This window comes from Aphis gossypii, chromosome 2, assembly GCF_020184175.1.
Source record: "Aphis gossypii isolate Hap1 chromosome 2, ASM2018417v2, whole genome shotgun sequence".
Lineage (NCBI taxonomy): Eukaryota > Metazoa > Arthropoda > Insecta > Hemiptera > Aphididae > Aphis > Aphis gossypii.
Genome location: NC_065531.1, coordinates 72,233,961 through 72,246,843, shown reverse-complemented (window position 1 = coordinate 72,246,843; position 12,883 = coordinate 72,233,961). Strand labels below are relative to the sequence as shown.

At 28.4% G+C, this 12,883-nt stretch overlaps 2 protein-coding genes across 3 annotated transcripts in view; one reads left to right on the top strand and one right to left on the bottom strand.

Moving 5' to 3' along the window:
- LOC114125871 (AF4/FMR2 family member lilli-like) overlaps window positions 1–12,883 on the top strand; it is a 64,758-nt gene that overhangs the window by 26,579 nt on the left and 25,296 nt on the right. The window lies entirely within an intron of this gene.
- LOC114125872 (protein yellow-like) lies at window positions 9,989–12,224 on the bottom strand. The gene is made up of 4 exons (XM_027989665.2): window positions 12,070–12,224; window positions 11,500–11,770; window positions 10,509–10,863; window positions 9,989–10,329 (listed from the first exon to the last, which is right to left on the bottom strand). The coding sequence occupies exons 1-4, from the start codon at window positions 12,222–12,224 to the stop codon at window positions 9,989–9,991; spliced, it is 1,122 nt and encodes a 373-aa protein (XP_027845466.2).

Here is a 12,883-nt window from a genome sequence, read left to right as displayed (position 1 = left end):
TATTATTACTTATTATTATCATTATCATTATTACAATAATGGTCGTGTGTTGCGTCATCGGGTCACACGAAAATATATAATAATATTATACATTTATACCTCCCATATAATGGTGATCGTCGCAGTAAATAACAATCGTATCGTAATATTATACAGAGAAACACGTTCGTTTTTGTTAAAATGTGCGTTACGAACGAGATCAAACAACCGTATGAAAATGATAATAGGTACCTGGGTAGTATTCTAAAGTTTGAATAACATTTTGAATACTTTTCAAAAGCAGTTATTATCTCAATAAAACAAATACTTCTAAATATCTGAGTTTTCTTTTAATCAATACTCTTTCGACTGCGTATCTTGATCATCGCTGCACGTCAAAAATTATATTTGGTTAAATGTAGGTACCTACTATAGATTTTATAAAATGCCATCGTGTAAATTACAATATTATCAAGTCCCAAAACATTCGAATATATCTATTTTAAATAATGTTAAAAAAATATTTTTTTCAAAGTATGATAAAAACTTTTAGGGACCCGTGTTTGCGTCAATTGTGATTTACTGTTAGTCAACTAATGTATCATGAACGCTATTCTTTTAATTAGCTTTTTTTACGCGACGTTTAATTCTCTTATAACATATAATGATTGTTGTGATTTTGTTTGTACATTTAAAATTCTTTTTGTGATGTGTTTTGTTTATGTTGAGTACATAACATCGAATTCCGTTGTTGGTGCGCATTGTTATAAATTTTATACGGCGTAAAATACTGTTGGTAAGTGGATAACGATAAAAATGGAAAATTTGAAAATAAATGTTTTTATTATCTACAGCCAAAATACTGTACACCGAAGGCGATTGATCAACGAATAATTAAAAATGCGCAATTTATGCTCCGACTACAACTTGTTATTTATGATGGCATTTGGTATATTTCAATGTAAAAATGCGCATCTGGGGCGCGTCTGGTTAGTTATTTTCATTTTTGTTTTTTGCAATGTCGTAGTCGTTGTTTTAAATCATTGGGATTTGCCAATTATTTATAAATTCCTCAAAGCTTTTAACGAGAAATAATATTATTACGTCGTTATAATAAAGACGCCATTACTGCTGTTGTTATGTACGTCTTCATGAATATTGCATTGTATAATTCTATAATGCGTGGTATACTGTGTATAATACACACATGAACACACACACACATATAGATACTACGAATCGCGTTAAGTATAAAGCTTTTTTATACACAATATACGCATCATCGTCTGTTTATAATCGAACTACGTTCAATTCCTTCTGCACGTAATGTATAGATGTCGAATTTGATGTATAAGATTTAAAATTTAACTATGCATAATTTCGTATTTTGTTCCCGAGCATAACAACAACGACGTACTACTTGAGTAGTATACTACTATAGTATAGTATAGTATACTATAGTATACTCATATAATATGAATACAAGGCATATGTATATATATATATATATTATTTTAAGTATAATATACGTGTTAAAAATGTTAAAATTTAATGGTCATGTTGCGGAAACGTATATGCATTAAATACAAATACTTTTGTTTAGCTCTGATTAGTTTAAAATAAAGTTAATTTGCAGATTAATGTGAGTTAATTTCAAATTGATATAATTACTAATTATATTCTCTGTATACTGTATGAATAGATAATGCTATTAACAACACAAGAACTATTATATTTATTTTATTTGGAGTTCGTTTATCTGTTTTCTGATTTAAACTTCAGTCACAATATACAAAAAGTGTATAATATGTATACCTAAATATATTTTTACAGGGAGATTCACCAATCATGCTTACCTCTATTTTTACTATACCAAGTAATTTATTTATTCAAAGCTCACCTAAATATTATAGAACAATCAATCTTCTTCCAACTCTATCAAAACTTCCAGAAAGAATTATGTTCTTCGGAATAAATAAAACCATTCTTTATTAAACCATATTATCAATTTGAACCCTTTCACTTAACAACTTATAAACTACAACCCCTAAATCAGGGGGTGGCAAATTCTTATGAACTTTTGATCGACAAAAAAAAGTTGTTATAATAATTAAAAATATACCTATATATAATTACAGAAGGAGTAACGATAGACTTGTTACTCACTATCCTGTCCTAAATTATAGTAAGCGGATTCTAAAACAAAAATTCACCACTACAGAAATCTTTGATTTATCATAAGCATTTAATATAGTTTGATTTAAGGGATTATCTTAAAAATAAACCCTAAACTTGCAAACATAAATCTTTAAAGTACACACTTATAATTTATTACAAATCGCAAAATTTCAAAAATCAGATTTTGAATATATTTTTTAATATTGAAGAAAAAATAGGGGTTGCAGAGCATAATTGTCGAATAATCTTGTATATTTGTTTGCAATATGCTGTAAACTCATACTTTTCCATTTACAGCGACCTTGTCTCAAACCCGGTAGTTCACGGACGGTCGTTTTATTTTTATTCAATATTGGTGTGTATATGATATTATGTCAGTTACTATATACATTTGAAAGCTTGCGTTGAACCTTATCAATTATACTTTATATCCGGTTTCGAATAGAGGAAAGTGCATATATTACCAAAATGGCGTGTAAATGGCTTTTCTAGGCTTCTAATGGTTATTTATAGACTTATAGGGTTCGTGTTAATAATAATTTGTATTTTAATTTTTTATAAATCATATAAAACAGTATCATAGCTGAAAATTCATAAAATAAATAGTAACTATAGAACAGTCGAGGTTCAAAAACACAAGTTGCGTTACGTTATAAATGCGCCTTAGAAAAAAATGCAACAAGTGCGGATAGTTTATGGGCGACGACAATCAGACGAAAATATTACCAAACTATACTCGATTATATACGTATGTACTACGATTTTACAGTTATAATATTATTGTTGTTATACACATTATATACCTATTATTCTATTAAAAATATTGACATCACGGTTTATAAAATGCGTATTGGACATTGGCTGATGATAGATGTTGAGCACATTGCTATTGCAAAAATGGTTGTCTGCAGATAAGTAAACGTCTTATAGTTATTTTATTATGTGATATTATGGTTTGTTATTTTACACATCTGATGGGAACCGATTGCGATGATGAATAAAAGCACACTGCACATAGTCGCATTATACTTTGAATAAACATACGTACTAATACAAGATGTTCAAAACGCGACTGTAGCAGCGTGCGATACAGTTTGATTTCTTGGAATATGCATACAATATTATTGTTGCGTCTGGTGCTTGGAAAAAAATGCATTACGTTAAGTGATAAGAGTAATACGCCAATATTATTATATTGTCGATAAGAACTTAAAAAATGTTATTCCTGTTTTTGCAGTCATCGTGGTTTATGGTTTTTTCATTTTTTTATCCTATTTACGCGGTAAAAACTTGTTCACTGTTTTTTACACCCCACCTAAAAACGTGTCCACGGGTCGTAACCGCAGTCACGTAGTATTGTATTACTATATTATATTAATAATATTATTCACATTATTATTATTGTACAGTTGTCGTTCCGTATGGGAAACGTTACCGTTGTGAACAGCGTCGGTCCGCGGAATTCCAGTGGAATAAAGAGGTGTACTAACTTCGAGAAGTATAATATTATACTTTTTTAATACTTTTATCGTTTGGTTGTGGTTTAAGTGAATAAAAAATTACAAATCGTTTGATAATAATAATATAATCACGATACATGCTGTAAAAATAATGTAATGTTGCCGTCGTTGATGATAATATATTCTCGTGGGGAAGTGATCGGGAAATAATCGAATTAATTATTGTAACCATTCCGGAACATTATAATTTACTAGTAGTTTTCTGCGTTTGAAGGGATTTTTTTAAACTATAAATTTATGCATTTTACATTTTAATCTAATCGGCTAATCTTTATACTGCAGTGAAGGTTTATAACTCGCATGAATTCTATAAAAAAAAAAAACAATTTTGCGTAGACTGCAGCCTTTGAATAATTGAAAAATCAAGTCTATTAATAATGATTCTAATAATATAAGTAAAACTTGCCACTGTAATTTGACCATGAATATTAACTACGTTGACACAATTCATTTAATATTCAATAAAAAAAGCTGTATTTTATTATTCTCAGTAGCTTAAGAGTTTAAGACTACCGTGGAAAATCGTCAAAAAATATTTTTTTAAATGTATTTAAACATTTCAGAAATTGCGGTTTTAACTGAGGTCTGCTCATAATCATTTACAGAATGTGATTTGTTTCTGTTTTCAAATCGTATACCATAACAATAAATTAATAGGACTTGGAATTTTGATAAGAAATACAATCCATATATTATTCGAAATTATTATTGCGAAGTCGAGTATGAATATGCTTTTTTTTTTAAATATTACGTATCGCATTATGTATGCGCTTGTATATTATTATTATTATTATTATCATTATTATTATGTATTCGCCCCCCGTGAGTGTGGAGCAAGGTCGGTACAATGCGGTCCGGCATTTTGTGGTTTTGTCAAAGGCCACCCGTTGCGATTGCCACGATCTCAATTAATGTCAGTTCCATTGTGTTCTGTGCGTTTGCATTTATTCTATTTTTTCCATTTTCTACACACACAAACAAACGCATTAAATATCATTTTAATATCTTCATTTGCCCGCATCGCGCGCGTCAATTATTCAATTATTTTATTTATTTTTTTTAATCTGTTATTTCATTTTGCCACCCGGCTTTAAGAATACTTTACCGGCGGCGTAATATATAATACATTCATATGAATCGCATCGTTCTGGAATGCGGTGGTCGTACGATTACTTTATTGTTTTTAAATTGTAGCTATATCTTCGCATTGTGTGTTCGATCAAAACAAGCGTAATTTTCCCTCCGAGAAGACTGGCGGACAAATTCGAAAATCGATAAGACCAGTTTCAGTGACCCTTTTATTAATATATTATATATTATGCGTCTACAGAAAACGTGTAATTCATTAAAATAATGGTTTGTTATTATTAAGTAGAGAATTTACGAAGTGATAAGACAATAATTGAGACAATAACGGAGATGAGTGAATTAATTTTGTGATAACACATAATATGTAAAGTAAGTTTATAATATTTTGATATCTAGTCGCGGAAAGCACTTCACTGATAAGTTTCTATATGAAAGCGTAATTAAATAATCTAGGGTTGATATTTAGTATTCTGCTAACCGTTTCTCCGCTTTTTCATTACCTTTGCACATATAGTTTCCATTAAATAATTTAAATACAATTAAAACTTACAACATATGAACTAAAGGTTTGAAATATTATTTTAAGATAAAAACGCCTTTGGTCCATTTTTAATACTTTATTAGCTTATGTATATGCACGTATGTATTATGACCTACGTTATAAGTTAAAATAACGAACATTTAAACAAAAGTTGGATGTCCATGCTAATTGCTATATTCAAAATATTTTTATTTTTTAATCTAAATTAGCCAATTACATAATTACGATAGCAGATTTTCTAGAAATAGCTAAACATTGATTTGTATCGTGATCTATATAAACAGTTAAAACCCAAAAATACAATAAAAATAATAGATTTATTGTCACCAATGAGTGGCTTATTCTTACGTCAAGCAATTCTTCGTCATTTATATTCATATTTCATATACATTATTGTTTAGTACAGGTTGTACTATATTTTATAAAAACAAAATAAAATAAGTAAATATAGTTTGAAATACATTAATTTTAAGTTTAGTTAACTTTTTACTAGCCATCACGCTGTGCAGTTATTAATTTGTTGTACACGTTTCAGTATTTTGCCCAATTACCCGTATAACGTATGCAGACAGTTTTAACAGCTCTGGATTAGAGGATTACTGTTATATAACTATAATACTATAATAATATTGTGCGTTTGAACTTATTAGGTACATTATTATGATATGAGTGTCAATAAAATTCAATTGTCCAATGTTCTAACTTTTGAGAAATACATTTTTAAATCGATAACAATTTGAATATAATGAGAAAATAAGCAGGAATTTAAGTTATTTTTTATTTTATTAATATCGCTTACAGTAAAAACAACTTAATAAAGTATTGAAATAATTGGCGTAACTACGAAACTAATCTCGTATAATATACATATAATAATTAATTGATAATATTTTTTTTTATTTATCTTTTAGGTAATTAAAATTTGTAAATTCTTTCCTTGTCACCTGTTACGCATAGATATATAGTTTTAGTTTCTATAATTTAAACAACATATTAACCATGTTAGCTTAATTTTGATTGTAAATTTTAATCTAGATATTTTAAAATAAATTGCAATCATCTGATATCATATTATTTACATGTTTAACATAATAATCTATTACAATCTTCAAAATTTGTTTATACTAATGACCATTTAATATCTATCATATATTTTTGATTTTAGCTAGATAATTAGTTTGAAATTTAGAACCATATAGATAAATGTGCAAAATAAAACCAAAAAATGTGCACAGATAGTATATAAAAATCTATGCATAATCGTTTAAATTAAAAAAAAAGAACATGTTGTAAAAAAAACATAGTTTTTTCTACGAAAGTTACTTTATGTATCCATCAATTTAGAAATCGTGTATATAATCACCATGAAAATAGATTTAGAGCTGTAATACAATTTAAATTAGTTCCATAATATACTTAATTTTAAAATTTAAAAAAATGAACTCATTCATTATATTAACGTATATTGATGAATTATCTATAATATTAATTTATTGGTTTTTATTCTAAGTGAAAAATACCTAGATAATAAATTATAATTCACTTATAATATTATTCAGGTATTATCATACCGTGTATTTTATTTATATGCAATAAATACTATATGTATGTATGTATTGATTTCATTTGATTTTAATATTCAAGTGATATATTTTATATTATTGTAAAGTTACTGTAAGAATTAAAATAAAACGTTGTTCGATTATTTAACAGAAAAATAAAACAAAAAGGCATTGCGTTGTGTCGATTTGCACTGAACTACAACGGCATATTATAGTGCAAATAAATAATATACCTTAGTAATAAATATATAATATTATAACAAACACACACGGTAACTGCGCATATATTATATATACGGGTTCCATTTAATAATACCATTTCAATGCACAGTGCACGGTTCTTATCTTAGTCGTCTAATAAGGCAGTTGACCTCTATATTATAATGTACCACATTTCGTTCACTAATTGATTTTTTTAACCAAAAAAAATTTACTATTTTACGGTAGTCCCTTTCAAATAATTATCCGAAAACGAATCTACGACTTGGAAAAAACTAAGTACCTATATTATCTTATAATAAATTTATATATTTTTTAGAATCGCCACCAATCCATACGAACAGTAGGTTAGGTGTAAAGTCTAGCCTGTATACAAATAATTTTGTCTTATACCTAATTCGGTTAACGAATGTGTGATTGAATCAATTTTACAATTAATGTGTAAATGCAAGATTTATATGGATTAATCATGCATCTACCTAGGTATAAACCATGAATTAAATTAGGTCATATTTTTACCATATAATATACATTTTTAGAAATTGCAAATCCATACTTTCTAATTTTAATCTATTATCCAAAGTGTTCTTATTAATAATGTTTTTACATTTAATTTGTTTGTTCATATAATTTTTACAATTATATATACCTATGCTTGTTATTTTAGGGACGTGTTTCTTTTTTGTAATAATTATTGTAATTATTCGTTCCAAATAATGTATATTAGTTAGGTATGTATTTTAATTTTTAAGCACGCCTTTTTTATTCTTATTTTATTTAACCAACTAGTATAACTTATGGTATCTGATAACTTTATAATATTAAGTTGGATAGATTAATAAATAATTAAAATTCTTTTTCAAATTAAACAATTTGATTTTTAATATATTGCTGGGAGATTAATCCAATACAAATAATTTTGTACAAGTACCATGACTAGTAACCTTGATAAAATATTGAATAATTTATAAAACAAAATATTATAGTATTTCATTTTACAAACATTTATTGTAAACATGGTTTTTATTTTTATGGAAAATTAATTATTTTTGAACTTGAGCCCAAGGATCTTTTGAAATCACTCATAGAAAATAAATAATCTTATACCTATGTATTATTATAAATAATAATAATATATTAACAGCTTTGATATCGTGTGCGTAAAATTAAACATTTATTTTATGAATAAATTGTTTATTTTAATGTCACGTATCTGTCGTATATTATAACTGATTTGCAAATTATTATTAATTTGTTGCTTTAAAAGTGAAAATATAATGCCGGTGTTTAGCAAATCGATCCGGAAACGATGTGACAATTATTATTGTTATTGTTATCGTATACTTGCATATATAATAAAAAAAATATACGTATTATTATGAATATAGGTGGAAGAGGGTTAACGGGTACAAATTGTTAGAACTAAATTATGAAAAACTGCACGAAATTGCGTTACGTTAGATGTTTTCTTGTCTGTCGAACGACGGCATTGTTGTCGCCACACACCAGGTTCCTTTACTTATATGTAATAGTGTCCATAAATAATAATGGTACCTACTAATAATAATAGCGCCGAAACAATCAATATATATATATATATATATATGTGTATACTGTATAGTGACAGTGAAAGTGAATCTTAAGAAAGACTTATAAACAATTTTTAGTAGTTTTCATATTTTCCGCTATGTTATATAATTTGCAATAATATTATGTATATGTATATGTGTCGTACATATTGATATATTATGTTTTTGATATTATAATAACGATTCATACAATATTTTATTTTTAACAACAATATATATAATAGATGTCGTGTTTACGAAGGATTACAAAATTATGCACACCTAGGTCACGGTTTGCCATAACTGATTTTTTTTCTCTTTCAATGCAGTTTACTGATAACATTTTTTTTTTATTTCGGTCAAATAGGTTTCGTAATTATAATAATGATCGTCGTATTTCCGGTTTTAAATGTACACACTCGATTGATTGGACCTTTATATATTGAGTTTACCTACTTTGGGCTCATCGCGCCGCAACAAAGTTGACGATGGGAGTTTAATAAAGCATATTGTCATACCATAATACGACGCTTCTCCCTATCTGGGATGAGCATGAGTTACATATATATATTTATATATTATATATACACACAAACTATATACTTTTTTTAAATGACTCGTCGCTTTCGGAAGTGGCAATCAACAAATTCCCTTTGTTCGCACTCTGCGCGATTAACATCTGCAACTAAATACTTATTGTTGAGTTGCTGTAGGAGGTACCCGGATAGACGGCGACAACGGCAGCGGCCTTGTCGAACGATTGGACGAGTCGAATAAAAAATAGTCTTTTATCGGCTCCAAACATAACGACACCGTGATAAGTGAAATCAATTTAGCCTGAATAAAGCACATGGGAGAAAGTCAACGTGTATACGAATATAATATATATTATACATCGTAGGTACGGAAGTTGCGTTCTATAAGTATCATATTAGTTATTACCAATATCGTGTCAGCAACGATCAAACGTCAAAAAAATATATAAGTATAATATTATTAAATGAATAAAAATGTATTTTCAAATATTGCCCTTGTCCACATATTTTTTCTTCGTAAGAAATAACTATTATCGAGTAATGGTTCCGTACTTTTTTAATGTATATTATAGGTAGTACCACTAGAACCTATACATTTATTATGATGAATAATTTATGAAAGAACAATCGTGATATTATGTAATAAATTATTAGTATGTATTTGATTTAACAAATTTATTATCTAATATTGCGACACAAGTATATATTAAAGTTAAAGTATGAGAAATCACAATCAAAGGAAAATATACTTATATAAGTATAAGATAATCAAAAAATTGGGTTGGTTGTGGATGTGTTACTCAGATGGTGAAAAATGTTCTGTATCGTCTAAGTCGTTCATAACCGGGACAGGGTTTTCAAACACGGGTGTCAACATTATACTGGGCCCATAACAACCCACGTGGTCGACGATAAAGTCCTGTATATTGCTCTCCAAAACCCACAAGACGCCTTCGCTGTCTACGTCCACGTGTGTTATCAGTCGGCAGTCTCTACTCTTTCGCACAACCATGAAGTTTTCTTCGAGAAAACTTTGCTTCGTGTCCCAGCTGTACAAGTGATTCTGGCCCTTGATCCGAAAGTATAAAACAGATCCATAACCCACGCCTAGAAACACCATTTTGCACGGTTTCTTACCTGAAACGCGTTTCCGTCCAATCGTGTTATCGCGGTTATAGTTATATTATTAAAAGATAGATAGACGGAGATATCATACGTAATCGATATTGATCACAAAGAGATTTCCGTACATAATATTATATAGTATATTAATATATTAAACATATTTAAATCTATCGAAAGTCTTCCTACCTTACCCATGTTGACTATACACTTGGAGTTCATGCGTTTCTGTAGGTCTTTGGTCCGGGTCCGAAAAATGTCCTGACTTGAAAGGTACGTGAAGTAAATATAATTTACAGCCTCTTGTTCTGTCAGCATCATATAGAACACGTCTTCCATTGGGTTTTCCGAGCATCCATCAACAATTGAGTGTGGTAACTTAATCTTATATCCTTCGTTCTTCTGAACATACCACACGATTATCGATCGCGTACCACCGTCGCCCACATAGAGCACTGTCATCGAATCTGTGACTTGCTCCACTGCTAGATACTGTAACCTGCTTTTGGCCCGACATATCAACGTACTTAATGTAATCGTATGTATAACCTACAATGAATGATTGAGTGTTGTTATTTATTCATCAAATATAATGTTAATATTTTTTCTTTTTCCCTTCCCTTTATTACACCGATATGAGGTATCATAGAATTTCTTAACCCCCTGAGAGTCTCGCAATAGACTCGTAAATGTGTGTTCGCTCACTAAATGTATTCAAAAAAAAAAAAAAAACGTTACAAAATTTTTTTCATCAAGAGTTATAGATCATATTATTAAATATAATTTATTGGCTTTACACTTTTATCTAAAATCTTATAATACTATTACCTACTTTTTTTTTGTTAAACTATAGTATATTTACAATCTGTTATATTATTATATATACAACAAGCAAATTTGGTAGTTTAAAACTAAGATAACAACGTGACATAACGTAAAGAGGGATGCTCAACAATGTAGAAACTCTTTATAACTCGGGGGAGAGGAGTTTAGTTAGGTTAAATAATACAGGTCGGAATTCGAGAGATCTCAACATCAATGTCTTTTTAGTCATCGTGGCGTGGGGGTATATATTATTATTTGCGTAATATTCTCATTGTACTTTTGATATCATAAAAAACATTTGTTTTTTATTTTATAGGACTATTTGCTACTAAGCTATTCTATTATATTTGAATCATTTACTTTTTTTGTAAATATATCGAACCCGACGATCTTTGGATCGCATATCCTTGTTGGATGGTCACTGAGGGTATCTGAAATTCCTGCATCTAAAACCCAAAGAGTACTGTCACATCCCATTTTTAAATCTATGGCATTGATTAATGATGATCCACTATCACTTGCTCCAATCATTACATCTTCATTTTCTATGCACGGAAACGGACTTACATAATTGTAACACTTCTCTTTGTGCGTGAATTTTGTGTAACTTAATGTGAACGGTACTCCACGCCTGAAATTATGTACAAAAAAAAAAAATATATATATATAAAATAGTAACATATTTAATTGCGTATGAAAAATTATTATAATATATTTGTTTTTGGGTTTTTAAATTTACTAAACAAAAAATACATGCTAATGGTGGTGTGCTCAATATTTTTAATATAAATCTATTTATGTATATTATATGAAATATGACAACAAAGTTAGGTCGATTTAGATTTTGCTTTATGTATTAGATGTACATAATACTGAATGCATATTATATATTATATTACAATCGCGTTATACAAACCTGAAATGCCTTACTTGTAACGAGGGGCGGCCAGAAAAACTCGATCGGAACACACCTGAAATCTTGTATATATTATATTTTTGGGTATAAACTTTTTTTCGTAAATGAATTTTTCTCGTATCTTGCTTGACGGCCACAATATATAGTGGCCATTCAATATGAGTGGCATATTTTGGACAGTACTATTATTATCTGGCTTAGCCAATCGAATGAGGTAAACTAACAAAATATGTAGACAGTACAGTTTCATAATGCCTATTAATATTTTGTAGAACCTCTGAATAGGCGGAACATATTGCTGATACTGAATTCAAACAATATTTATTTCGTTACGTTAACAACGACTGTTTTAATTTCTTTGAAGCTTTGGTTTTTGATAAAATAATTTATACCTAATACATATTTTGTATTTAACAATTAGACGTTTATATTAAAACATGATAATATGATATTTGTGAATTGTCTCTAAACTATTTTTAACATTGTTAGATTTTAAATAATATTAATAATGAAAATAGTGAAAAAAACACATTGGAGTATTTTTATCGTTTGCTAACCAAATTCAGGATCTCAATGATTTTTTTCTTAATTAAAATTATTTAATCATTTTGAATAAGATATAATAAGTACTTATATGTATAATAATAACACATAAAATTGAATATTTTTATCCTATAAATATTTAATAATAAAGATGTTAAAGAGAAATATGAAGTGCGTAATCCTTTATTGTGTATAAATATATGTGCACACTGCACGTAGTGCAAGTACATATATTTTGCTGATAAGAATATAACATTTTTTTTAAATTCATTTAGGAAATAAGTC